The sequence below is a fragment of the Leptopilina heterotoma genome, unplaced genomic scaffold (assembly GCF_015476425.1).
Source record: "Leptopilina heterotoma isolate Lh14 unplaced genomic scaffold, ASM1547642v1 Lhet_24, whole genome shotgun sequence".
NCBI lineage: Eukaryota > Metazoa > Arthropoda > Insecta > Hymenoptera > Figitidae > Leptopilina > Leptopilina heterotoma.
In genome coordinates this window covers 3,782,493-3,809,917 of record NW_025110956.1, presented here as the reverse complement: position 1 = coordinate 3,809,917, position 27,425 = coordinate 3,782,493, and the positions used below count along the sequence as shown (strand labels likewise).

Genomic DNA, 27,425 nt, shown 5'->3' with positions numbered 1-27,425 from the left:
TTTCAAAGAAGACAGCGGGGGAAGAGCTTGAAGTTTATAACTCTTGTTATTTATGTATTAAATACAGGTGCCCGCATGTGGCATGTCTTTGAAAATGCACTCCTTAAACAATTAATTAGATGTTTTTCTTGCAAACTTAGGAGCTGAAAGAGATGAGCAGGAAGAAAGGTTTCACCAGGACATCGCAATTGTAATACTTTTTCAAATTATTTTTCATCTGCAACTATAAAAATATTCAGAAAAAATTGTTATATAATTTATTTGCAAATTTCAGCAAAACTTAAAAAATCACTTTTTTCGATTTTCAGCGATGCAAATAAAAAAATACCAATAATAATGAAAATTTTCTACTTATTATTAGTTTTTTAGTCATTTAAACGCTCGAATCCAATCGAGTACTCGAAAAATTGGAGTAAAATTGGAGTATATTGAAAGTATTAAAGACTATTTGATTATTCGCTATAATACAATTGAAAGATAACTAATAATCAAGCTACAAAAAAACAAAAGGAAGATTTTATAAAACTGTAAATCGAACTAAATATGAAGTTTCAAACAATTTGATAAAACTACCTGTTTTATATTTTTGAAAAATTTTTCGACTCTACATCAAAATTAGACATAAAATGACCGCAGAAGTTTTCACACACTATAAGAAAATTGAAGGAGCCACTGCTGCGGTTAATACTGCATCAGAATAATTTCAATCCACTTATTTTTTTAAAAGTTATAAGCGTTTTTTTTCCTCCTCGGTCTCCCCTAAAAATTGTTTCTCGCAGAAGCAATCTGTATATTCTCCAATATTAATTACTTAATTTTGAAGAATAAATTTTTCCGAAGATTAACATTATCTTCTTTTAAAAAGCCAGTAGGCCACAAGATTTACCATTCTTTTAAAAAATTATTTAAATTTAAATGGTCATATAAAAATTAATGACCCTAAAGTAATTTCTATTGTAAGTGCATCAATTTTTAAAATTTCCCACTGTAATAATTACTATTAATAACATTTATTACAGAATTTGCAATACCTATTTACTTCACGGAAAGTACTTTTTAAACAAAATAGTAATTTTTAACAGAAAAATATAATTTATTATTACTATTTCATAAGAGCTTTTACTCGAAACTCAGTTTCATTTTTCTCCGTGTTCAGATACCCAGTTTAACCTCATTATAAACAATATAAGAACAATATGTTGAGGTATTTAAATTTAGACGTACAAGTATCCTATGATATCTTAACATTATCTAATGTTTTCAAAGTTGGATGCAAAAGATAAGCCACTTGAAACAGATCAGTATTACAGTTAGTTTAAAGGAATTCACATTTAGCAGTTTCCAATTTATCCGATGGACATAACAGTAGACGAATTTGAGTAATTATTCAAACTTTTCTTTATCTTATTATTATTAATATGTTTAAGAAATTAAATATTTAGTGTAATAACTGTTGGAATTTTTTAAAAAGTTTTTTTAAAACAAATTTTCGAAACCACTGTTAAATTGAACCAGTTTAATATTCATTTGTCATTTTTCTAATCATTTCATAAATCCCTTGAATATTATTATTCCTCTAAGCATAACCCACTCCAGATTATTTTAAAAATTGATAAAAGTTTCTCATTGTGAAGACTGTTGAAAAACACTTTGTTATCAGGGGTTCAATTTTTTTGTAGTACAATTTATTATTTTCAAAAATGTATTTTGCCAAAGAAAAGCAAAAAAATATATTTAAATGAATGAAATGAAGAAAAAATCACTAATTTTGCATTTAATACTATATGTGACCTGGTCTATGAAAAGGGACCTTACGTGCGAAAACAAGTTTTCGAGAAAACAGCAGTTAAAGTTTAACTTAGAAAAACCCTTGTAACTTTTTTAAATATTAATATTTTTAATCAAGTTAGGCTTATTTTCTTCATCGTGGATCATAGTATCAAAATAAAAAACATACAAGTAATAAAAAAAATTTTTTTATAATTGTTTATATAAATTAATAACAAACTCCCCAGACACAGAAAAAATAATCAAAGTTTTCTAAATAGCAACAATAAGTATAAATAAGTGACACATGTTTGTAAAGGTTTTCGAGGTCGCTGATTACGAATATGATGTTAAATTGACAATTTGACAGTTGACAGTTGACAGCTGCCAACTTCTCTAAAAAGTGATCGTTTTTTTATAAAAAAAGATAGTAATAAGGTTTTTGAGGTCGCTGATTACGAAATATGATATCAAATTTGAATTTTAACTGTTGACAGTAGTTGTCAAATAAACTGTCAACTTTTCTAGATAATAAAAAGTTATCGTCTTCGCTATTTTAATTTGTATAATAACAAAAAAATCAGTTTTTCGAATTTATACTCTTGTTTCTTTTGACTTTAAAAAAACTTCTAATCAACTTATGACTTTTTGGTTTTCACCATCTTAAAGAGCGTTTCAAACTCTATCCGAATCAACAAAAAAGTAAAAAATGATTTTTTAACACGTAAGGTCCCTTTTCATAAACCAGGTCACAGATAGGTATTTCGCTAGAACGATTCTATAGAATTTTTCCATGAATTCTACTAAATTTGAATGAAATTTTAATTATTAGAAAAAATATGAATTTCGTGAAATACTTGTTTAAACTGGTTTATTATGATTGTTGTTTATAAGAAAAATTGTCATATATGAATTAAATATTATGGACAGTAATTGATTTAATTATATTAATTTGTATAATAAATATGAATGAGGGAGAAGGAAACATAAATTGCTAGCTGTTTAATTAAGTTAACTCAGTGACCGAGATACTTAATCAAATGAAACGCCGACGAGGTCGACAATATTTTATTTAAAAATAATTCGGATATACTTATAGGATATCGACCTTCTTGAAGGTTTTTATCCGCTCTAAATGCGGTGGAAACAAAAACATGCGTTAAATTTCCTATTTTGGAGAAATGGTACTCAGTTGAAAGTTTAAATTTAAGAATCATTGCGATTAGGAAAAAGGAGATCATTTGTGTTTGCTTATGAAGAAAAATTATATTTTTTCTATTTGTGAATCACTGTATTCGTCAAGATTCTCACTTTTCAAAAAATATTATCTTATTCTCATCTAAAATCCATTTGGGGCATTCTGCGTGAAGCGGACAACCAAGAACTTTTAATTATTGTAAAATCCTTATTTTTAAAATGCTGTTGTTATTTCCATTAAAGTGCATGAAATTAAATAATTAAGGCACTTTTTTAAAGTAAATTTAATTGTCTTTAATTTCATTATTTTTAATTTTAAAATTTTATAAATTTTCATTGAAAAAAGTAAAAACGAAAGTTTCGTGTTTATTCTTATAGACCTTCGACCACTTAAAAAATTGTCATTTGATAATGTCTTAAAAAATAGTTTAAAGTATGTAGATTATAGGCAGGCAGAATGGCATCTTATACCTATGGTTTAAAAGTTATTTAATTTATAAAGTAGTTACGTTTTACAATAAAAATGATCAAATTTCGATTAATGGTTAGACGTTTTTGATGCAATATTTGAAATCACAGACAAACTTGAACTTTTTATTATATTTTTTTCAACGAGTCTAATATGAATTACAAAAATGTTGGGTAACTTCGACTCTTGGCTAGGATCGTTTGCGGTTTGGACCCGATAAAATTAGTTGTAAAATTACTTGTTAAGAAGGTTGTATTATAATTATAGGTAACACCAAATTCCTAAAAATAACTGTTTACAAACCAATTTGTTTTGTTGGAAAAGTCGTTAATGAAAAACGGACTTAGTCGATAGCTGAATTTGAAAAAAATCCAGAACAGTTCAGAATAGTTGGCTTGTATTCAATTTCATCAAGTTGAATGCGTATTTTTTGATGCCGTTTCAAAGTGTCGAAAAAACGTTTTAAAGCTTATTTTCAATGCGTTTCATGTATAAAGTATTTCACAAAAATACGTAAACTTACAGTCCTAAGCAGCATACCGAAACTTGCAGCAATATTGCCAATGTTGCTGCAAGTTTCTGTGCTCAGACAACGTGCTATATGTGGGCTTGAGATGTTCGATGTTTTCATGTTGATTCTTTTGGATGAAAACAAGATAGAAAATGAAATTTGAACACAAAAATTGGTTTGTCTAGTACTACCAACTAATTGCTAGATGTAAGACTTTTAGTTAACGCATACATGATCGTTTCCTTCATTGCCTGCTTCAAGTCTGTTGGACTTTGTAGTGCCAATATAGTAAACAGCCAAACTGGATGGAAGCGTCATAGAGCCACGATAAAATTCCTCACGGAATATCACGCAGTCTCAGTGTCTTGATAATTTATCTCTTCAAGACAATTCCTTCAACTTTAGGAAACATAACTTTGTTCTTTACTTTCAGATAATCGCCAGGATTTAAAAAAAATGATTATTTTTCCATGAGTAACTTTCAAATAATTTTTACTTCTTAGATTACAAACATAATTTTATAAATTATTGTAGATAAATGTTTCGTTTTAGTTGCGAGAAATTCTACATATTTAATAGTATCAAAATAGTATTAATTAAAGTTTGATTCTAAACCTTATTTTTGATACAAATAGTCGTTTAAGTTTAAGTGTAGTTTCAAGTTGCAAGCTCACTAAATCTTTAGGAAACAATAGCATATGCAATGGTACAAATTGATGACTGTTGCTTTTTAATAAAATAAAGTGAAATGAAATGAAATATCTGTCGACAAGCGAGCGGAGTCTATAGAGTCAGTATGTACATAAATAAATGAAAATATCAGATAAATGAAACATAAATGCAGGAGAGGTATGTAGACGTGATTTATCAAACAAAGAGGGATAACGATATCTTTGCCCTCCCTCTTGTTCTTCCTCTCAGTTTGTCCCTCCATTCTAGATTCTATCTGTCTATCTCTTTTCAGAGGGACTATCTAGTTAGAACAACTGGATAGTCCAGGCATTCTTCTTAAGGCTTTGATATGATGTGGCCTTTTATTTATTTAAATAGTGGCGTGCGCAGTCCTTTAACAACTTTGGATAAAGTCTGCTTTCAACTACTTTAATATTATTCGCCCTTTGGTTTACAGTGTAGTGACAATTAAATGCTAGACATGGACGGTGAAAATATCTCTCTGTGAGTTTGGACTTTTATTTTTAAATTTTAAATTTCACTCCAACACACAACTCGAACAAAATACATATTTTTTATTATTTAGTTTCGTTTCAAAATTCAATTATTTAATTATTTCTTTTTATCAGGTGATTTTTGTTAAAGTAATACTTTTTTCGAGAAACATTTTAACGAACCATGTAGTTATAAGGTTTTTATTTACAATTTCAAAAATTTACAAACGATAACTGCAAGTAGCACAGTAAATTATAGTTATTCACTCAAGTGTAAGATTAAAAGTACAAATGTAAAGTACTGTTAACATTGACATTGGCTGATATGACTTTCTATGATTCATTTAATGTGTCTTTCTATGAGTCAACAGTTAAATTGCACGACTTAGCTACCTTCACTTTCAATTATAGATCATTCAAAAGGAGAAATTTTTCTTCAGTAAACTACCGACAGACAATATTTTGTTACTAATTAGAAGACTAATAACTTTGAATAGAATAATAGTAAGTCCTCATTTTAATGGTTCTTCGTCAAATAAATGTTCTTATGCTTACTATGCTATGCGAAAGGAAATTATTTATTCTCTGCAATGCTATAGCAATATTAAATACAGTTTCCTAGCTTTAAAATTGAACTTTGAATTCATAATTATGCTGAATGTTACTGCATGTAAAATAACAAATATAACTGATCAACAACCAAGTTTTTAACAACGGATACTTTCTATTATAATATCGTCCCTGTTTTAAGGCTATGCAAGCTTGTTGTATAGGATGATTTTTCTGCTTTGCATAAATCTTGTCAGAATTTGGCACTACCAGATTATAATATACAAGTCTTGTTATCCCAATTCACTCTTAAAATTATTTTATTTTATTGTATGTATTCTGAAATAGAAAATAAATGTTGTATTCCCATCGAGTATCAATAGTGAAAGTAAATTGATCTTCATAGGCAAGAAAAGAAAGAAACAAATAACAAGCACCCTCAATCAGCCGTAGGTCGAAAGAGCTGCCCCCAAGAAAGGCCTTATTAGGGGCTTTCCACAAATTACGTCACACTTTAAGGGGGAGGGGGGGTCAAACAATTTGTGACACTCTGCAGAAAAAATGGCGCTAATGTATGTAATAGAGTGTGACATGGGGGATGGGGGGGGGTCGGTCAAAAATGACCAGAAATAGTGTGACGTAATGTGTGGATGGCCCCTTAGGTCTCTATAAAAAGAATGAGAATAATTTTTCTTGTTGTCCCCATCACGTAAAAGTTCCCTACAAGCTGTGAATATAAAATATCATTCAACACACAAATAGTTATTAATTACTAACTTGACTTATTAAAAATAAGTCAGTAACAGTGAAGAAACCATATAGGGTTATTAATTTTTCATGACAATGAACATTGTGCGATCTTTAACAAATATTAAACGTTAAAATGTTTGGTTTAAACTTTGTAATCACACTAATCTTTTAGTGTACTTTCGAATGAAAATAACTTTAACAAAATTTATATATTCAGGCTTCGTACTCATCTACTAAAACCTGCTATTTACTACTTTTTTATGCTACTATTTGGGTACTTTTTTTCTATTTCAGCAACTAAAAACTAGTATTTCTATTTTTTTTTGCTTTCGAATACTTTAAACTTGCTAATACTAGAAATCAAAAAACTATTCTCAAAAATTATAATCAAATTCTTTAAAACGATTCAATTATTTTCAAAAACTATTCGAAATTTAATTATTTACAATATCTAGTATTTTCATATATAATTTTGCGCAAAAGAATTCAATTATTTTCATAAATATTAAAATTTCCACAGGAATTCAATTATTTAACAAAATTTTTATACAATTCTTTACAATAATTCAAATGCTTTCACTAATAATAACATTTTACATGTAAATTCAATTTTTTTTTTTAAATTTTGATGAAATTCTAAGTAAGAATTCAATTATTTTCATAAATAGTAAAACTCAACGTAGAATTTCAATTATTTTTAATAATATTTTAACTTAATTAATCGAAAAATTCAATTATTTTCACAAATAAAGATTTCCACAAGAATTCAATTGTTTAAAATAAAATTTTCATAATATTTATTAAATTTCGAAAAAATTAATTATTTAAGGGGTTAAACCACTCTAGAGTGTCAAAAAGAGGTTCTAATTTCAACATTTTTTTAAAGAAAAGTTTAAAAGTAATGAGAAATATGTTTACATATCTCTATCAGGTACACTTTAAAGAGAAAAAAATATACTTTATAAATTTTTTTTGTTTAAAAACTGCAGATGTACATGTACGTGATGGAAACCCTTTGTAAAAAGAATTCCTTCGCGGCCGGAAAGGTTTTTGGTACAATTTTGATCCTAGAACAAAAAACAAATTTTTTTCTATTTTTACATCTCAATAGCTAGAGAAAGACGTAGGGGATTTTTTTTATGTTGCATATTTTTTTAGTTATAAACAATTTAGTGCCTATTTTTTCAGTCAAAAACTCAGTTTTTCCATAAAATGTTCACCATTTTTGCAAAAATCGATTTAAAAAAAATCCCCTACGTCTTTCTCTAGCTTTTGAGATGTAAAAATAGAAAAAAATTTGTTTTCTGTTCTAGGATGAAAATTATACCAAAAACCTTTCCGGCCGCGAAGGAATTCTTTTTACAAAGGGTTTCCATCACGTACATGTACATCTGCTGTTTTTAAACAAAAAAAAAATTTATAAAGTATATTTTTTTCTCTTTAAAGTGTACCTAATAGAGATATGTAAACATATTTTTCATTACTTTTAAACTTTTCTTTAAAAAAAATGTTGAAATTAGAAGCTCTTTTTGACGCTCTAGAGTGGTTTAACCCCTTAAAACAATGTTTTTAAAATTCTATTCTATTCAATTATTTTCATAAATAATAAAATTGATCGCAGGATTTTTAATTATTTTGAATAGCTATAATTTTACAGGAATTGATAAAAAAAATGTAATTATTTTTAAAAACTTAATTGTAATTTCTCAAAAAAATCAATTATTTAGGTACAAAAATATTAGAATTTTTCACAGGAATTAAATTATTTTCAAATATTTTAATAAAATTCTTCCGAAGAATTCAATTATTAATAAAGATAAATAACAAAATTATTCCCGAAAATTCCATTATTTTGAGGCATTTTAATAAAATCCTTTGCAAAATTCAATTATTTTCATAAATATTTAAATTTTTTCATGAATAATAAAATTCGTTGTAGGAATTCAATTTATTATCAGGATAAGAAAGAAGTAAATATTTTTGATGAAAATTAGGAAAAAGTCAGGAAAATAAAAAATATGGAATGGAATTTTCGTCAGTTTTGTGAAGTGTCTAAAACGAGTTCTTTTGGTCGTCAAGTTTAATTTTTCGATAGCTACTTTTTGACTACTTTTTTTAGTTTGAAAGTTACTTTTTTAAAATTTATTATCGAGTGCGAAGTCTGTATAATGCAGTATTAAAAATGTGGAAAAATGAGAAATTTCATTAAATTCATTTGAACGCAGAAGTAATTTATTTCTGAAACCATTTAATTTTCATTTAAAGAAAATAATGTAAAAATGCTTGATACGCTTTTAATAAATAAAATAAGCACATGCATAAAAGATTTACAAAAACAGATTGACAGTAGATATGTCTGCATTTTGCAGACGGTACTACATTCGTGATATCTGTTTTCACACGGCTCTTTCATGTTTGATTTCGTAAAAATGTCAAGCTTCTTACCTCATACAATCTAAACGTAATTTTCTGGTAAAGTTATAATTATTATTTTATAGCTATATACGGGACACTATATGCATCAGATAATCCTCTATCGTAAATTATTTCATACAAAGTTTAACTAATATGAATAGATTTAGTGAACTTAATATGAAAAAAATAATAATCGAGAGAGTAAACTGTCATTGAAAATAAAAAATTGCACATTTTTATTAATTTTTAATTCACTTGAGATTGAGACAAAATATGAACGGAGATTTCTTCATTTCAGCATAAAAAGGTATTTAGAAGGATCTTGAATCTATTCCATTTTTGGAGCAGAAAATACCTACATGTACTGTTTCTAGAAGGCCTTGTTTGGAATTAAAAAGATTATAAATGTATTCTCTTTCACGGAATTTAGAATCATCTATTTTTATACATCATCATTTAACGAAAGTTTTTAGAATTGCAAGAGTTGCATATGTATATATTTTGGAATAGAAATAAGGAATTAATTTTTTACATATACTGCAGAATTTGAGAGTATAGAAATGAAAAAATAATTTTCGTGATTAAAAAGAATAAAAAAATTTCAAATTTCACAGGATGTTAAAATTTTTGAATTCTTTTCTATTTCAGTCATATTATCGGATATTTTGTTTCATATCTATCATTCTATCTACTTTTCTATCTATCTATTCTATTTATCATTTTATCTATTTCAATATTTATTTCTTTTATAAACAATAAAAAAGTACGTTTATAAGGAACCTGGATCTATTTGCCCAATCAGAAGTGGCTCATCAATTTGATGTCTATAATTAACATCAAATTGATTACTCGTATTGACAAAAATGTATCTCACATTTTGACCATTTTTTGACATTAATGTAACGATAATATTTTTCAGTACTAAATTCATTTTTAATAAATTGTTCATTTTCAAATTTTTATTTAAAGATGAAAAACTTTAATCAAGACCTGTAAAATAAATAATAATAGTTAAAGTAATTGCTTTTCAGTTAAAAAACAAAATTTAATCTTAGAAATTACAAGTGATTATTTTCAAAAAAAAATTTTTATTTTTACGAAATTTTTTGTCATTTTTAATTTTAAATAAAAATCTTGTAATGAACATTAGAATATATTATTAATTTATAAACTTCTATATTACACTTTATCATTAAATTGAAAAATTTTGTTTCATCAAATTGACGGCAATTTGATGTCAATTGAAATTTAATAAGAAAATATATAAAATCTAATTTACAAGTAAATTAATTTATTAAAATATGGGTAGTTCTACAAACGAGGGAATATATGATGTCCAAGGTTTTTTTTCTACATTAATTTTGAAAGAAATAAAATTATTTTCAATGGGAACTGTAGTACTTAATAATTACTATTATCCCACAAAACGTTACCCGGTTTCAAAAAATATTTTTTGCAAAAAATAAGCATTCAAGTGCTAAATTCTCAGTTTCCTGGCATGTCCCAATGTGAAAATGAAAGTTAATAAATTATATAAATATTATTTTTAAGCGATTAAATACAAATTTACACTTTGATAATAATTTCAAATAGTTGTACTTTACAAAGATTAAAATAATTGTTACATTACTTGATATTTTATTTAAAAGATATTATCTTGAATTTTGTCCATCGAATTAATTCTCAGTTTCCTGGCATCATAAAAAACGTTAAAATTATTAAGAATTTTCATTCCGATTAATTCACCATTTTTCACAGTGCTTAGTAAAGGTTAACTAAATATGATATCACTTGCATTTTACTTAACTTGCAGTTCAATTAACTAAAATTTTGTACTTTGTGATCGAAATGGGCATTTGGTCAGACAAATTCTCAGTTTCCTGGCACGCATTTTTAAAAAAAATATTTTATGTTTCTATACTTTTGTTGCTCGAGGTGTCGTAGAACCTTATTCCCTGTTGACCAGTATGCTTTATTTTTTTATTAAGCATTATTTTTAAATTTTTTAGATGAAAAATGACCAAATTCTCAGTTTCCTGGCACTTTCTGACAGAATACACATGTGCTTAAGATGTAAAATTTACAATTTTTATTTTTTTGACTGGCCACTTTTAGGTAACTTTGATAATACTTTTAACTTTAATTTAACCTACTTTTTAAAACCTGAACGTAAAAAAAATATTGTGCCAAAATTTTCTTCATTTTCGTCCTTCGTTTGTAGAACTACCCATATAAGAATATTAATTATTACAACTAATTAACACTTTAAAAAATCGTCAAATTTGTGCAAAATTTGTATCATTCTTATTTCCTAAATTAGATCGTTTTATTTATTTTCATTACTGATGAAATAATGAAAACTCTTCCACCAAATCATTCAGTAAAATCTTTACTGACAATCAGTGAAATTTCACTGTCACTGAGAGGCAGTAGTCAGTAGCTGTTTTATTAAATGTTGATAAAACAGATTAACTGGTTCATGTAGTAAAAAAAAATTACTGGCAATAGTAAATTCACTCTAAAGTGAAATTCTACTGAAAATAAATTTTTTTTTATTGAAGTCTCTAAATTTTCTCATGTAAAGAAAATATGTTCTCTGACCGAGAAAATATTTTCTTGACCTAATGATATTATTATGTCATTGTTTCTTACATTTGATTAATTTCTCAATCGAATTCCATATTTTCTTGAACCTAGAACATATGCAATACCAAAATTTACTTGAACCAAGTAAAATTTTCCCGATTCAATTAAAGTTTTGTTCTCAGAGTGGAGTTAAAAGTGAAAAATAAATAAGTTAAAATGAATAGAAGAAATAATAAACCTCTTGAGATTTTATATTATTTTTAATATAGCGTTATTGAAAAAGAATTTCATAGGATTTCGATTCCGAAAATGCTGAAAAACTTTCTTTGCTTGAGTAATATTTAATAAAAATACATCTCTGTACCGTCCTTGTTGCACAAGGACACCTAGTTGGTACTGCTGCTCGCAACTTTCACGGATGAAAACGGTTAGTGATGTTTAACATTCAAAGCCGTCACAGATAAAGATTCATCAACCAGGAAACCGGCTTGTTTGTCGCAGTGTCTCTAACAAGTACGAACCATGAATTGAAAAGCGATTCGCGGAAGACATTCTTATTCTTACACAACAGCAAAAATAATTATTCTCCAAAAACAGTGGCATTCTCATTCTCATTTATACCAGTGCGCTTTTTATTAGTGTCAAAGTCATAGAAATATCGAAAAGTGAATGAATTTTGCAACTTGAAACGTAATGAAAAATTTGAACGAAGATTCCAAGTGCAAGAGTGTCGTTGAATGAATTAAAATGGCGCACCTAATAAAAAGAAATGAGTTTTCGTACTCGCGAGACTATTTGAGGCCATACAAAAGGAGGCGCAAACGTGAATATTCCGATTGGCGTTGGATATCGAGCATTTCTCGAATTTATGGGAAACCATGTGGTTATACCAAGGTTACCTGTGATTTTAGTCAAAGATTTGGAGCATCGACGCGCAGCACAGATGAATCAAAGACACCTATTTTTCAAGAGTATGTTAATTTGCTTTTTTGAAGCCACAAATAATTAGACGAAATGTTTTAGAGCAAACATTGCCAAAATTTTACAAATCTTCAATTATTGGACCATTAATTATATAGATTATATTACTTTTATTGTCTTTCAGGAAGCTCAAAAATTTAAATTAAATAATATAATAAAAATTAAAAAATATTTTTTTGTTGGAAGTTCTGGGAAATATGCGCAGTTTTGGAATAAATTTATTTTGTAGATATTTTATATTACAATAGTAATCTTCAATTTAAATTCAGGTCAATTCTTTGAATATTTCAGTAAAGTTCATTAATACAATCGCAAATGTAGGTATAGTACTTATGATTATTATATTAATGAAAAATCAAACATCCTCTCTTGCTTGAGAAAAAATATTGGCTCGTTTAATATTTAAACATAAAAGAAAAAATGTCTGATAATAAATCCTTATTAATAAAATCAGATGTCTGTCTGTACATTGCTTAAAACTTCAAAATGTTAACATGATTAGTTATTATGGACATCAGAGATTCCAAAAATGTTCTTAAAAAATTTAATGTATGTATGTATGTATGTATGTATGTATGTATGTATGTATGTATGTTTGTCTGTCACAAAAACTTTGTACCCCAATCACACAAAAACATGTGAATCGATTTAAGTCCAACTTGGTAGGTTATTAGGTATTGACCCAAGGAAGGTTTATAAATTTACAGATTTAAAAAATATTAATTAGAACGGGAGATATTCAATTTTTTCAAAAAATTCAAAAAATCGAAAATTTCAAAATTTTTTATTTTTCATGGATTGCTTTTGAAGTTTATATACTTGAGTATTATATGTTATTTAGTCACATTATAGCATAACTTTGCAAAAAATAAAGTCCTATAACTAATATGTAAGTATAAAAATGTTTTCAAAAAATCGAAAATTTCAAAATTTTACATTTTTTTATGGATTGCTTTTAAACTTTCTATATTTGAGTATTACATGTTAGCATAATTTTTCAAAAAATACTATTCTACAACTAAGATGTAAATATAAAAATATTTTTAAAAACTTGAAAAATGGAAAATTTCCAAATTTCACAATTTTTAATGGATAGCTTTTAAACTTTCTAAAAATGAATATTATATGTTATTTAGTCAGATTTTATCATAATTTTGCAAAAAATACTATCCTACAAGAAATATAAAAAAATTTTCAATATATCAAAAAATCGATACTAATTACTATATGAAGTATAAAGTATAATTCAGTAGTATTTTTGGAGTCTCTGATTAATATTTTGATGTCAAAATAGTGCAATTCAAAATTATTTATCAAATCAATCTAATATTTTCAAGAAGTTCAGAAATATTGAAAATGGAAATTTTTTATGATTAAAATGATTTCGCAGGATGTCAAGAATTGTAAGTCACCTGTGATACAATACAAGCATATTATGCCACTAGGCAAAAACTTACATGTTAAAACGTTTTTTCATTTTAACTCTAGATTTAACTTTAAGAGATGTTTTGAGCAATGTAAAGACAAAAGTTAACACGGTGTCTATTTTTGTTTAACAAAATTCCCTGCTTTGTCCAAACTTTTCACGGTTTATCTCTTTTTTGTCAAATTTAAATTTACTTGATTTTATCCATAAATAAATCTACAAATGGCTATAAAAATTTACTTATTTTATGAAAATACTGTTTCTTAAGTTCATATAAATATAGATTGTATTACTTGCTGTCGTACAGTTTTCTGTTTATACTAATACATTTAACTGGGTATCTACCAAACGGGAAAAACTGTAAAAAGCTGGGAATATGCCGAACCGGGAATTTTCCTATCAAATTAAGAAAAAGTTTCATTATATTAATTCGCTTTTAAAAAATTGCTTTTTACTTCAATTTTTATTGATGTATAATATTTATGAAAACAGACCCGAGTCAAAATTTAAGCCCTACTTTCAGCCTAAAATTTAGGTCTTATGTTAGGTTTTAGCAGTCGTAACGTAGGGTCTACTTGCGATACAATTAGTTCCAATTAGACTCTACTATAACTCCAAAAACTGTATGGAAAATTTAATTTTTTTAATACATTAATTAAAGTACTACAAATTGATAAATATTGTTCTCTGCATTTGAATTGGTTAAAATAACTAATTTGATAACGAAAAGTCAATCACTGATTCAAATAGTAATATTTTCCTACTAAAATAGCTATAATGGTAACTAATTATTATTTTTTTCCGGTCAAATTAAATTCCCTAGCTATTTCCTGATTTTCCAGATTGGTAGAAACTTAAATGTATTGGTAGAAACTAAAACCCGTCGAAGACGGGTACGACAGCTAGTTTTATATAAGTATCGAAAAAAAATCAAATTATTAAATTATTTATTTTCATACTAAGCAACGCTTTCTAAATCTGGAAAAGGATGAGAATTAAGGTATACCAGTTTCCATTTAGTGTATATACGCTACCAATTTGTGAAATTTCACTGATTAATTAGCGCATGTACGCTTTTTGAAATTAGTGGATATTTCTGTAAAAAATATTGGAGCTTTTTCTAAAAGTAGGTAGAAAATAGAGGGAAATATTTCCGAAAAACCGGGAAAAATGCTTGTGAACGTTGTGCGAGTGAGTGAATTTCGCTTATTATTCAAATTTATAGAGTGATAATATTAGTTTGAAAAAACTTAACAGAAAAATGTTTTTTAAAGTAGTGTCAGGTATAAAAGTGACAATTTCTTAAAGAATTACCAAGATAAGATATAAAACTGGACAAAGTTGAACTCGTACTAAAGCCGAGGGTGCCGTGCACGTACTGAACTCTAATCATTTTCATTACATTTTTTCTGAAGTCTAAATATAAAAATATACACGAATGTAAAACTGCAGTCCACTAGGCCAAGAATTGTGAGCGCCAGGAAGGGTAAACACTTTTTTTACTTAATCGAAAAAAATTTCTAGTATTTCGCTATATTTTTTCTGAAATCTACGCTTGATGTGTACATTGTCATTTTCGTAACCGTTTCAATAGGGTTCCTATCGGGTTCAGAACCCTAAAAAGTATGCTTTAATTATGATTGATTTTTGAACAGTAATAATTTATTTTCATTGTGTACTTTACATTCTCAATTTCATAACTATAATTGCTAATATTATTATTAAAATACTCTATATAATTATTTATTGTTAATAATAAAACAAAGTATAAAATTGGGGAAGAATTTGGAAAAACCAGTGCATTCTTATCAGGTTTAAAAGTAAAAATTAATATTCATCTTCTACCATAAGTAGATTTAGAGTGAATCTTCACATTTATATAGAGAGTAAATCGAAATCGATGATCTTGGTTCAAAATATTTATCGAATGGATCAGAAAATTTCCATAAACACAAAGCAATGAGGAGAAACCTGGTGAATAAATTTGTTATTCAAAATTTGTGTGCGGTTTTGAATATTTTTAATTCAGGTCGTGAATCTCGCCGTTTTTGAATCTTCCGATAGTAAAAAAGTGGAATTTAGTTTACAATTATATGTTTACCTCTTAAATATTTCTTAAAATCTATATTTCGGGGCAAAATCTATTTGAAACAAAAGTTGTTGGGCTTAAAAATTATTTAAGGGGTTCCATTCTTTTTCCACATCCTGTATTATAAGAAAATACACTACTGGCAGTAATATTGTGTGACATACATTCCTTTACAAGATACTATATGTCATAAAAATATCCAAAACTTGATTCGAAGTTTAAACATTTTTTTAAAATAACGCATTTTACAAATTCTTTTTTTTCTTGAAACAACTTTCATGACTTGCACTTTCTAAAGAAATGTTTGTAGATAAATTCTTGCAGTAAATCTCAATTATACTGAAAAATACGTTTAAAATAAGCCAATGAACGTTAAAAACGTTAATTTTTTTGGGAGTTCTGAAGAAATTATAGGCAAGTCACTCAAGTATTATCTGATAGAATAATTAACATTTCTTGTCGTTAAATAAGGTGTCATTTTTTTCAGAATTTTATCAGTTTTTTTTATAAAAAGGAAAAAATTTTAGATATTATTTTTTTCAAGTATAGGTACAGTGATTATTAAATCCTAAAGAAAAAAAAAAAAGTCATAAAAAAGATAAAGATCGCACAATTACCACCGGTGTATACCTATATTATGTAAAATTTTAAACTTACAATTGAATTTTTAGCACTTCTCTAACTTTTTTTGGTACAGGAGTATTTTATACTTAATCATTCACTCTTTTCAGATTCAAAGATAAAGCCACTTTTGGCTATGGAACAAGTGTTGCTCCTAATAACAACGAACTTAATGACAGTGCTATGACATCGAAAAAAGTTATTTTTTGTGTGCATGGAAAACTTTCTGGTTGCTGTACTCTTATAAAGGGCAGTGAGACTGATGATAAAGGAGTCAATGATTATCAACATCCGATTCTCAGTATGTTCACTAATTTAAGTTTACATCATCTTTTATCTTTTTCTTTTTTATCCACTTTTCCAATTTTCAAAATTAAAAAAAAAATTCAAGTGTATTTTACATTGAAGTCGATTTTCACATACTTTTACTACTTTTATAGTAAAGCATTTCTGGTAACTTTTACTACTTTCGGAGTAAATTTTGCTACGTTCGAAGTAAATTTGATTAATTTTTTACAAATATGTTTTTTTGAACGTAGTAAAATTTACTTCGAACGTGGCAAAAATTACTCCGAAAGTAGTAAAAGTTACCAGAAATGTTTTACTATGAAAGTAGTAAAAGGTACATTATATTTTTCTCCGTGTATTAAAAATAATCATGTGTCGATTTGAACATGCAAATACACGTATATATATACGAGGAAAAATTGTTACACTTGTAAAAACTTTTCCTCGTGTATTTACACGTGCATTACACATGTCCAAATCTACACATATGATTATTTTCACTGGAAGCTTTACTATCTTTTTTGTTTTAAATAAATAAATTTTTTATTTAAACACTTTCATATCTGAAAGCACACTATAAAATATGCAGCATATAAAATTGTTGTCAAAAAATATTAAAAATCAGGTTACGATACCTTTTGACTGCTTCAATTGAAATAAAAATAATATTTTCTGTGTGGATGTGTATAGCTCGTGATTGAACGAATTTTTAAAAATTTCAAGCGTTTTTATAAAAATTTACGATTTAACGGACATTTAAACCAAATAAAATTATTTCTAAACAACAACAAAAATTCTTTGGTTCAATCACGAGCTATGCTCAATTGCTCACCCACTTACAGAAAACATTTGGTTTTTTGATTTTCGATTAAGCGCAGTTAGAATATATGGTGACCACTGTAAAAGTCCTCTTTTGAAAGGGATTTCAAAGAGCAAATACGGGCAACATTTATATACAACAAAATGTTTGTTTTAACAAATTCACCTTTTGATGTTTTACATAATTTAAATTTGAAAACATTAATTTAAATTTCAGGTGAAGATCACTGTCATAGAGATAGAAATGAAGATATAGATAAGAAAGCACGGAAAAAATTACTAATTGCCAGTGTGTTATGTGTACTATTTATGATAGGCGAAATTGTAGGTAAGTAATTAATTCTTTTATGAACATAAGAATGTTTGCACCCATTCGCCTCTTCTCCAATAAAATTTTATGAAAGTTTCGATAGTGTGTGGGTTGCCAGGTAACATTTTCTGGTATTATTGTATTGCAACACTAAGGTAATACTAAGATAATATTACAATGACTTTTTACTTTAGGATAAAAACACCCGGTGCGGTATGAAAACTGGAATAGAATGGAATTTTTTAGAATTAAAAAAATTATAAATATATTCTTCATTAATGTCATTTAAAGTCATCTAGTTTTATAAGTTATTCAACGAAAGTTTTTGGAATTCAAAATTTACAACGTACATATTCTACTGATGGAATACAAGTTGCATTTTGGAATAGAAAGGAATTAATTTTTCGCATAAATTCTATCCGAATTGAGGGTAGAGAATTAAAGGAGAATTTTCGAGATTAAATAAAAGAAAAAAAATGAAATTTTAGAGAATATGAAAAAATTTAAATTCTTTTTCATTATAGCCTTAGTACCGGGTATATGCTTCGTAAATTATGTAAATATGTACACTAGTAATTTTGTTTCATTCGTTAAACTCGGGAGAAATGCGCATTATAGTTTGAGAGTTCAAGTCTTCTTTTCTTAAAAACTAAAGGTCACTCGAATATTGCCTCAGTATTGTATGAATGTTACCTGACAATGTTGCCTCAGACTTGCAGTAAAATATTGATATTGCCTAGCATTCAATACCGCGTTCAGTTCCATGCAAAAAGTTAAGTTTGCTATATCGACAAATCCGTTTAATGCACCTACTCAACTATTATTCTTACATTTCATAGGTGGGATTTGGTCAAACAGTTTAGCAATCGCTACAGATGCTGCACACTTGTTAACAGATTTCGCATCCTTTATGATATCTCTTTTTTCAATATGGATGGCAAGTCGACCTGCAACAAGAAAAATGCCATTTGGATGGTATCGGGCAGAAGTAAGTTTTGCCTTTTTTATTTCGTAGTAGTTTTTATTTTTATTCTTGTATATTTGCTGTTTATTGTTCAAAAACAACTAAGAAAAGACATAGTTAATAATAGTTTAAGTTAATAGTTAACATAAATAGTTAAAGTTATGTAACAAGGAAAAACACATTACTAACTATTAGAGAGAGAAAATGTTAATTAATATATTTTTGAAAGTAAACAATTCTTTGTAGCAGTTAAAATGTAGCATTTACTCAATTTTTGTAAAGAGTGTAAATTGAAATTAGCTAAATAATATTTCTAAATTTCAAATTTTACAGTACCGGTCAAAATTGACAGACCACCCATTTTCAGGGGAATGAAAACAATTTTTAAACATAAAATTTATAAAAACTAAAATTTTTTCGGTATGTTTTGAAAGATGAGAATAAGACCTTACAGAAGTCATTTGGCCAGTATTTTATTTAGATATTTTTAAAAGTCGTCATTTTCAATGTTTTACAAAAATTTGAATAACTTCTAAAATAATGAATGTTTGAATTTTAAAAATTATTTTTCTGTTTATAAGATTGTTTGAAACTTTTTGAATTTTTTTGGTCCAAGTTTGACGACCTGCATTTTCTAAGAAAAAAATTACACGTTAATGCCTATAAGTAATTCTCATTCTGTAGAAAATGACCTTTAAAATAAGCTTAAGATGATAAAAAATATTTCTAAAAAAATAAACATTAATAAATGTTTATATAAATAAATATTTTAATATTCCAAGCCTTTTGTTGTTAAAAATCTGACGTTAGCTGCAGATCGATTTATTAAATTCCATAAAATTTTAATAAGTAAATCCATACACACTTGTTCACAAAGTTTGAATGGGTTTCTATTAGAATTACAGTTTTGAATTTTGTTGTATCTTATATTATTAATTAAATTTGCCACTTTGAATTCTCTAGTCTAAAAATACTTGTATACCAAAAAAATGATTCCACTTATAGGTAATAGGTGCATTAACATCCGTTCTGATGATATGGGTGGTTACTGGCATTTTATTTTTCCTTGCAGTAGACCGAATTATTAATGAAAACTTCAACTTAGACTCTACTGCCATGTTAATAACTTCAGCGATAGGTGTCGCAGTGAACCTTGTGTAAGTTGAATTAACAGTCCTCCAAGTTTGATTACCAATATCAATATGTATGTATTTTATTTGGTTGCTGAAAATGAATCATCTATTTTTGCAGAATGGGATTGACCTTGCATCAACATGGTCATGGCCATAGTCATGGTCACAGTCATGGTCACAGTAACGATCAGCACAAACATGAAGAAAAGAGCAATAACGATAAATGTGGAGAAGAAGGAGTTTCGGAAAAGAAAGAGAAAAGAAATATAAACGTTAGAGCAGCTTATATTCATGTACTCGGAGACTTTATCCAAAGCGTCGGAGTTTTCGTTGCTGCACTTATCATTTACTTTAAGGTAACAATTTTCGGAATTTATTATCATAATATGTTATTTCTGTTAGAAAAAACTAATGAAATGTGTTTTAATTTCTAGCCTGAATGGAGAATAGTAGATCCAATTTGTACATTCTTGTTTTCCATTTTGGTAGTCTTGACCACAGTGGCTATTATTAAAGATGTTATGAACGTCCTCATGGAGGGAATTCCAAAAGGTTTTGATTATTCTCAAGTTGAAAGTACTTTCATGCAAATTAGCGGCGTTGTTAAGGTTCACAACTTAAGAATCTGGGCTCTTTCCTTAGACAAAACAGCCCTTTCAGCTCACCTCGCAATTCGTAAGTGGATTCAGGTCTTCATTACATCTAAAATAATTAACAAAAACTAGTTTTAGTGTTGCACAATTCAACAGAAACTTTTAACTGAGGTTTATAAAACTGAACTGATTTGTAGCTCTTTTCTAATTGTTTTGTTTCAGAACCCGGTACCAGTCCTCAACACGTTTTAAGAATGGCAACAAGAAGTATTCATGAAAAGTATAATTTCTTTGAAATGACGCTTCAAATAGAAGAATTTAACGAGAAAATGGAAAACTGCGAACAGTGCAAATCGCCTTCCCAGTAGAATATTAAATATGTAAATATGTATTTCTATGATAAAAAGTATTTATATTTTACGTACAAAGGAGAGTGAGGACGATTAGCTGCAAGTTCATGTGGCTTTGATTCTCAGGTTTTAGTGAATTTAATGTAATTTTAATAAGTAAGTAGAACTAGGCAATTAAGAACAAACATTCTGTCCGTCAGAAAGTCAATATTTCTTTTAATGCATTATTTTTTTGTTGAAAATTGAAAATCTATTATTCCTTGAAATGTGGATGCCCCCAACATTTCTATTTACTATTTTCTATTTACCAAAAATGTAAATTGCAGTTGATATTTTAATATCATACTATTTTCCAAGACAAATTTTTTCAAGGCTGTCACTATAAGTTGAAAAAATTGTCATCTTACCAATTAAAGGGTATGTTATATTAATGCTAATTGAAAGGCACGTTTTTGACCGTATTCACTGTTCGAAATTCTCAATTTAAAAGTGTATTATAGAAAGCGAACTTATTATTAACATTATGTGCTAGAAAATATGTGATAATTAAGTTAAATATACTCATATGTTTGAAAAGTAGAGATTATAGGATGATTAAAGATTGATTAAAAAATAAATTTTACTTGTCTCTACATAAACAAACGATTTTTAATACTTGAAAACTTGAAAGCCTATTGATAAATGATTCTTTTTGCTTTTGAATCAGTCTGTGAACCAATGTTTCTCAATTAAATTAAAAAATCTTTGTATTACATGGAATGTGTCGAACTTTGAGTTACTTGTAGATTATGTATTATTCTATAACTCGAGGAACTCGATCAACGTTCGGACGCATGTCCTAATACTATATAGTCAGGCAGCAGTGAGCTAGAAAGGAGAAGAAGAAAAGAGTGCTTTCCTTTTTTGAATGTTATTTTCTTATTTCGAGTATTTAAATGACATGTATAATCTTGAAGTTCACTATACAGCTATAAGAAGTCACCACGGTTCTTTTTTCGCTTCAAGGGTGATTAGAGATCAATTCGATTCAAAAATCACGTTTCAGGCGTCATGGAAGTTTCTCTTTTTTGGTGCTGAATCTACATGTTTTGACAAGTCGAATCATGCGGTTTTCATTAATTTATCGATAATTTAACTGTTTGATTTCATATTGGTTCTTTAGAAAAATGAAAAGGGCCCATTTTGTCGGTCATTTGCAAAAGTAATCCGTATTTTAAAAATGGTGGTGTGGAAAAATTTAAGGGGAGACCCCACCTTAATTTTGACCCCTTTAAAATAAAATTATTAAAGGAGGTAATATTTTTTTTCTTGCATCATTTTTAACCTGAAAACATATAAGATGGTCAAAAATATTTAATTTTAATTTTTGAAGAGGTTAGAATTTTTTTCTTCTGACCTATTGCTTATTATTGCAAATCCATGCGAGAAGTTGTTTAGAATGGTAAAATATGCATGGAAAAAAATTTTCGTTAAAAAATATTAAAAACTGTAAGAGAAGATCGATTTTTAATATTCAAATCTTTAAATTTTGCCGAAATTTCGGAAGCCGTAAATCTTTAATTTTTTTCCAAATTGTGTATATTTACGTAATTTGATGCTACTATTAAAAAACATTGTTAAAATTTATATTTAGCTCATTTTCGTGGTAAATTCCATAAAAATCATAGTCCGAAGCTTTTATGGTATACTTTATTATACCGAAATAAATGCAAAAAGGCATGATTTTTATAGTATTTACCATGAAAATAAGCTAATCGTCAATTTTAACGATGTTTTTTCGACTCAGAGCATCAAAGTGGAAAAAAATAAAGGTTCAGGACTTCCGAAATTTCGGCAAAATTTAAAGATTTGAATATTAAAAATCGATCTTCTCTTACAGTTTTTAATATTTTTTAACGAAAATTTTTTTCCACGCATATTTTACCATTCTAAACAACTTCTCGCATGGATTTGCAATAATATGCAATAGGTCAGAAGAAAAAAATTCTAACCTCTTCAAAAATTAAAATTAAATATTTTTGACCATCTTATATGTTTTCAGGTTAAAAATGATGTAAGAAAAAAAATATTACCTCGTTTAATAATTTTATTTTAAAGGGGTCAGAATTAAGGTGGGGTCTCCCCTTAAAACCTCTTGATTTTCCATCTTTAAGGTATCCTGGACTGTAAAATTGCGTCAATTTTTCCATAATACAGACTGTCTAAAAATTTTAAATAAGTTTAATATCTATTCTTTTTCTTCAAATGACACAATAAAATTGTACCCAATCATTAATCTTGTAAAAAAATGGTTCTTTAATAGAAAAACTGTCCATTTTAGAAAAAAAAAAGTTTTTCGTATTTTCAAAATTAAGAGGGTGGTTTTAAAAATTTAAAACCTGTTGGTTTTTTATCTTCAAGGTGCCCTGAACTCGAAACAATTTTTATCTGAATAACTTCCAAGAAAAACGAGAGATACAACAATTATTTGGTATCGCAATCTTTATTAATTCCGTTTTTCTCGAAATGAAGTTTTTGGCGTTCTAAACTTTGAAATTCCGTAACTCAGCGAATTTTTACCCAAAAAAGTTCTAAGACCACTCAAAATTTTCCAAATTTTGCCAGGAATACGCCCATATAGATAACTTCAATAGTGCCAAAATGGGCCCTTTTCATGTGAACGTCCACATATAATGTTAGTAATTACGGAATTTTGCGATCTTTCAATGAGTAACATTACTGTGACACATTCGGAATTAGGCTTGATGATAAAAAAATGAATTTAATAAAACTTTAATAAATATTTGTGGACGTCCACATGAAAAGGGCCCATTTTGGCACTATTGGAGTTATCTGTATGGGCGTATTCCTGTCAAAATTTGGAAAATTTTGAGTGGTCTTAGAACTTTTTTGGTTCAAAATTCGCTGAGTTACAGAATTTCAAAGTTTAGAACGCCACAAACTTCTTGGAAGTTATTCAGATAAGAATTGTTTCCAGTTCAGGGCACCTTGAAGATAAAAAACCAACAGGTTTTAAATTTTTAAAACCACCACCCCCTCTTAATTTTAAAAATACGAGAAACCGACAATATGGGCCCTTTTCTAAAAAGGACAGTTTTTCTATTAAAAAACCATTTTCGTACAAGATGATTGGGTACAATTTTATTGTGTCATTCAAAGAAAAAGAATAGATATTAAACTTATTTAAAAGTTTTTGACAGTCTCTATTAGGGGTCGTCCATATACCACGTGGACACTTTTTAGACACTTTTTGACCCCCCCCCTCCCCCTCGTGGACAATCGTGGATTTTTGACGAACCCCTCCCCCCCTGATTGTCCACGTGGACAATCGGGTTTTTTATTTTAAAATAGTGAATAATAAAAAGATAATTAATAAGAAATCCTTAAATTTTTTTATAACAAACTTCTTTAAAATTCAATAAAGATTAAATTATTTATCTTAAAATATTATTAAATAGGTAAATATACCATTTTTAGTATTATGGAGAGGACTTTGGCAGCATAATATATATCTTCAATTATTATATTAGTAGAAATACTTAATCTCTTCGGTAACAAATCTTAAATTTTCTAAAATCCAATAGCTTTAAGCCTTCACATAAACAATAATAGAAATTATTTTTTTTAGAATTTGTAAGAGTTTGTAGAGGTTGCTTTGTATTCCTAATTGTCAAATTTGCATATATTCATATTTGTGCATTTACGATAATGATTTTGTAATATAAATTAAAAAAGAATTTGGCGTTTTTTTGACAGTTAAATAAATTTCGGATTACAAATATTGTCTGATCACAATCTAATAATAAAGTTGAATAAAAAGAAAAAAAAGATATAAAATTAAACTTTTGTGTCCATACGTGGACATTTGTATTGACCCCCCCCTCCCCCCTCGTGGAAAATCGTGGATTTTTTGCGAATCCCCCCTCCCCCCTAAACTGTCCACGTGGTATATGGACGACCTCTTATGAAAAAATTGACGCAATAACCAAATTTTCATTTCGACAATTACGAAAAAAAGACTCTAACATCAATATCTCTGGTTCTTCTGGGAAGTTATTCAGATAAGAATTGTTTTTAGTTCAGGGTACCTAAAAGATTAAAAACCAATACCCAGTAAAAAAAAACTAATTCAAACGGATTGAAATGAATTAAGATTTTTGGTAGAAAGCGGGATTCATTCAAGCTTTTTGTATATTCGATTGAATTCGATTGAATTTGCCTGAATTTGTGCAAACGAATTCGCATTCGAAAGAAATGACCAAGGCATGCATTGAATTCGTGCTGACGAATTAAAAAAAATTAAAGGCCCCAAAACTTGTCCATTGAATTAGTAAGAATAGAAGGTTTGGAATTTCAATGCAATCAAGGCCATCCATGTAAATTAAAAAATATGATTTAAGTAAGAGGAGTATCTAAGCTTGTATACTTGATAAACTTTCGTTTAAAAAAATAAATTATCTATTAAATAATTAATATAAAAGAAATTGTTTGTAAAATACCATTTGTCGAGGCTCAGATACCAATTGCTCGATTTCTTGACCCAGTTGTCGTTTTTCTGTCACATAATAGAAATTAAAAAAAACTGTATATATAACAAATTTAATTACTCTAAATATAATTTCACAAAATTTCCATGAATTTAATTCTTTAATACAAATTTTTTTATCGAAATTCAAGTATTTAAAAAATTAAATTAATTAATAGATGATGTTTACATAAACCTAACCATATATTAACCTTTGAAAATGTCAGATAATATTTATGCTTACGGTTTTAATTGACAATCGAAAAATTGTGTCAAATAATAAAATATGCCAAACCCATTTCTCGAGTGTCAACAAATCGACAATTGGAGAGCAATAAAAATTCAGTACCAGTTACCGAGTATTAATTTTATTTAAACTAATAAATAGTCATATAAAGTAATTATCAACAGTTAGATACTCTTTGTTTTCTTCTGAACTTAATGGTATTAAAGAAGTTTTTCAAATATTAAAAAATATACTGTTTTTAGAAGTTTAATAACACAAGTCACATTACGAATGAAAATAGCAAATGGTGTCATTCGTCCTCTGATTTCGTGAGTACTGCATATAAAATTATTTTTTTTAAGAAAAACAATTTAACATTACAATATAAAACATTTTTTTATGAATAACTATATTAATTGGAAATATTGTTATATTATTTTATTTTACGTATTTAATATAATTTACTACTTATAGACATAAATAGTCACCAGGACTCGAAAACTGGTGTCGACTCGACAACTGGTTCCTTCACCCTATATTCACTACAATCGTTAGAAAGTTTATTTGCTAATTCTAAAATTATTGATATGTAATTAATGTTTGTCACGAAATCATTAATCTTTTATGAATTAAAATTTAATATTCCCTTTTGAGATTTTAGAGAACAAGCTCAATTGTTGAAATTTTTAATAGTATTAGAAATAACTTGCATTTGAGATTTTAAAAGAGTTTGTACTTGATTATTATCATTAACTAACTTCTGAATATTTTCAGAATAATATTTGGCATCGGGTATACCGAATAGCCAATTGATTGCGTAAAAACACCGTTAATTAATCCGCGGCTTGTACGTTCTTATAATCAATTGCTAGATGATCATCTTTTTCTGTTTATTTCATCTAATAATTCGAATAATAATCGTAAAGATTTTCCGTAATTATAAATAACATGTCCTCGTAAAAAAGGCATGTTTGATAATTTTTTGCAACGATATTGACGTTGGATCAGATTATTAGCTAATATCATACGGGCGTCGTCATTTAAATGTCCAAAGTTAATGTGAGCTAGAAGAGTTAGCTTTGAATTAGATATTCAGGCTGTTCCCATTTTGTCATAAAGAATTCCACTTGTATGATTTAATGGTTTGTATAAAATTTGTATAAAATTGATTAAGGATAAATGCTATGGAAGCAGAAGGAAGAGAGAGATTGTCGTTCTCATCTGAAAAATAACGTTGTACCCAGTTTTATCTTTAGCATTTTCTAAATCCTAGTTGAACTTAGAAAATAATATTTCAATTTATAAAAATTTTTATTTTTTCAAAGTTTGGAAGAAAAAGACGTTTAATTCAATAATCCAGCAATTATTTCCTATCTAAATAACACAGTGCAACACATAAAATGTGCACTAAGTTTTGACTTCAGTTTCTGAAAGTACTTATCGAAACTAGCAAAAACCTATTTCAGTTTTGCTAGATTAGCTCGGATTTAAATTTTATCGACATTTGAATTTTTTTTTTTTTAATTTTCACATTTTTCAGTTTTCTGATACGGGCTGATGGGAACACTGGCTATAAAAAGTTTATTAAAAAAATTCGCAATGGTCAAAATTTGAAAAGCAATAATCCCTCTTTAATTAGAGAGAAAGAAAAAAGAATTTGGTCGAAAATTGTTCCAGTTACGAATTTTTT

At 27.5% G+C, this 27,425-nt stretch overlaps 2 protein-coding genes across 5 annotated transcripts in view; one reads left to right on the top strand and one right to left on the bottom strand.

Annotated features, from left to right (window-relative positions):
* The first annotated feature begins 1,309 nt into the window (after positions 1–1,309).
* On the top strand, positions 1,310–21,622 carry LOC122503027 (zinc transporter 2-like). 4 transcript variants are annotated; one of them, XM_043613423.1, is made up of 8 exons: positions 1,310–1,379; positions 16,638–16,828; positions 17,852–17,962; positions 18,784–18,932; positions 19,914–20,065; positions 20,160–20,397; positions 20,476–20,716; positions 20,857–21,622. In XM_043613423.1, the coding sequence occupies exons 1-8, from the start codon at positions 1,354–1,356 to the stop codon at positions 21,000–21,002; spliced, it is 1,254 nt and encodes a 417-aa protein (XP_043469358.1). In that variant the 5' UTR covers positions 1,310–1,353; the 3' UTR covers positions 21,003–21,622. The 4 variants fall into 4 exon arrangements, with proteins under 4 accessions (XP_043469358.1, XP_043469357.1, XP_043469360.1 ...); XM_043613422.1 differs by lacking the exon at positions 1,310–1,379 and adding an exon at positions 4,883–5,120; XM_043613425.1 differs by lacking the exon at positions 1,310–1,379 and adding an exon at positions 5,477–5,614.
* Positions 20,631–27,425, bottom strand: part of LOC122503025 (apoptosis-stimulating of p53 protein 2) — a 24,385-nt gene continuing 17,590 nt past the window's right edge. The window contains exon 12 of the transcript XR_006301696.1: positions 20,631–20,743. The gene's annotated coding sequence lies outside the window, so the exon portion shown is untranslated. The remainder of the gene's footprint in view (positions 20,744–27,425) is intronic.

What these genes read in the sequence shown, in the direction of transcription:
- LOC122503027 (XM_043613421.1), top strand. Translation starts at nt 12,158, where the DNA reads ATGGCGCACCTAATAAAAAGAAATGAGTTTTCGTACTCGCGAGACTAT. An exon ending in TTATCAACATCCGATTCTCA is followed by an intron (nt 16,829 to 17,851) that starts GTATGTTCACTA and finishes TTTAAATTTCAG; the next exon opens with GTGAAGATCACTGTCATAGA. An exon ending in TATGATAGGCGAAATTGTAG is followed by an intron (nt 17,963 to 18,783) that starts GTAAGTAATTAA and finishes TACATTTCATAG; the next exon opens with GTGGGATTTGGTCAAACAGT.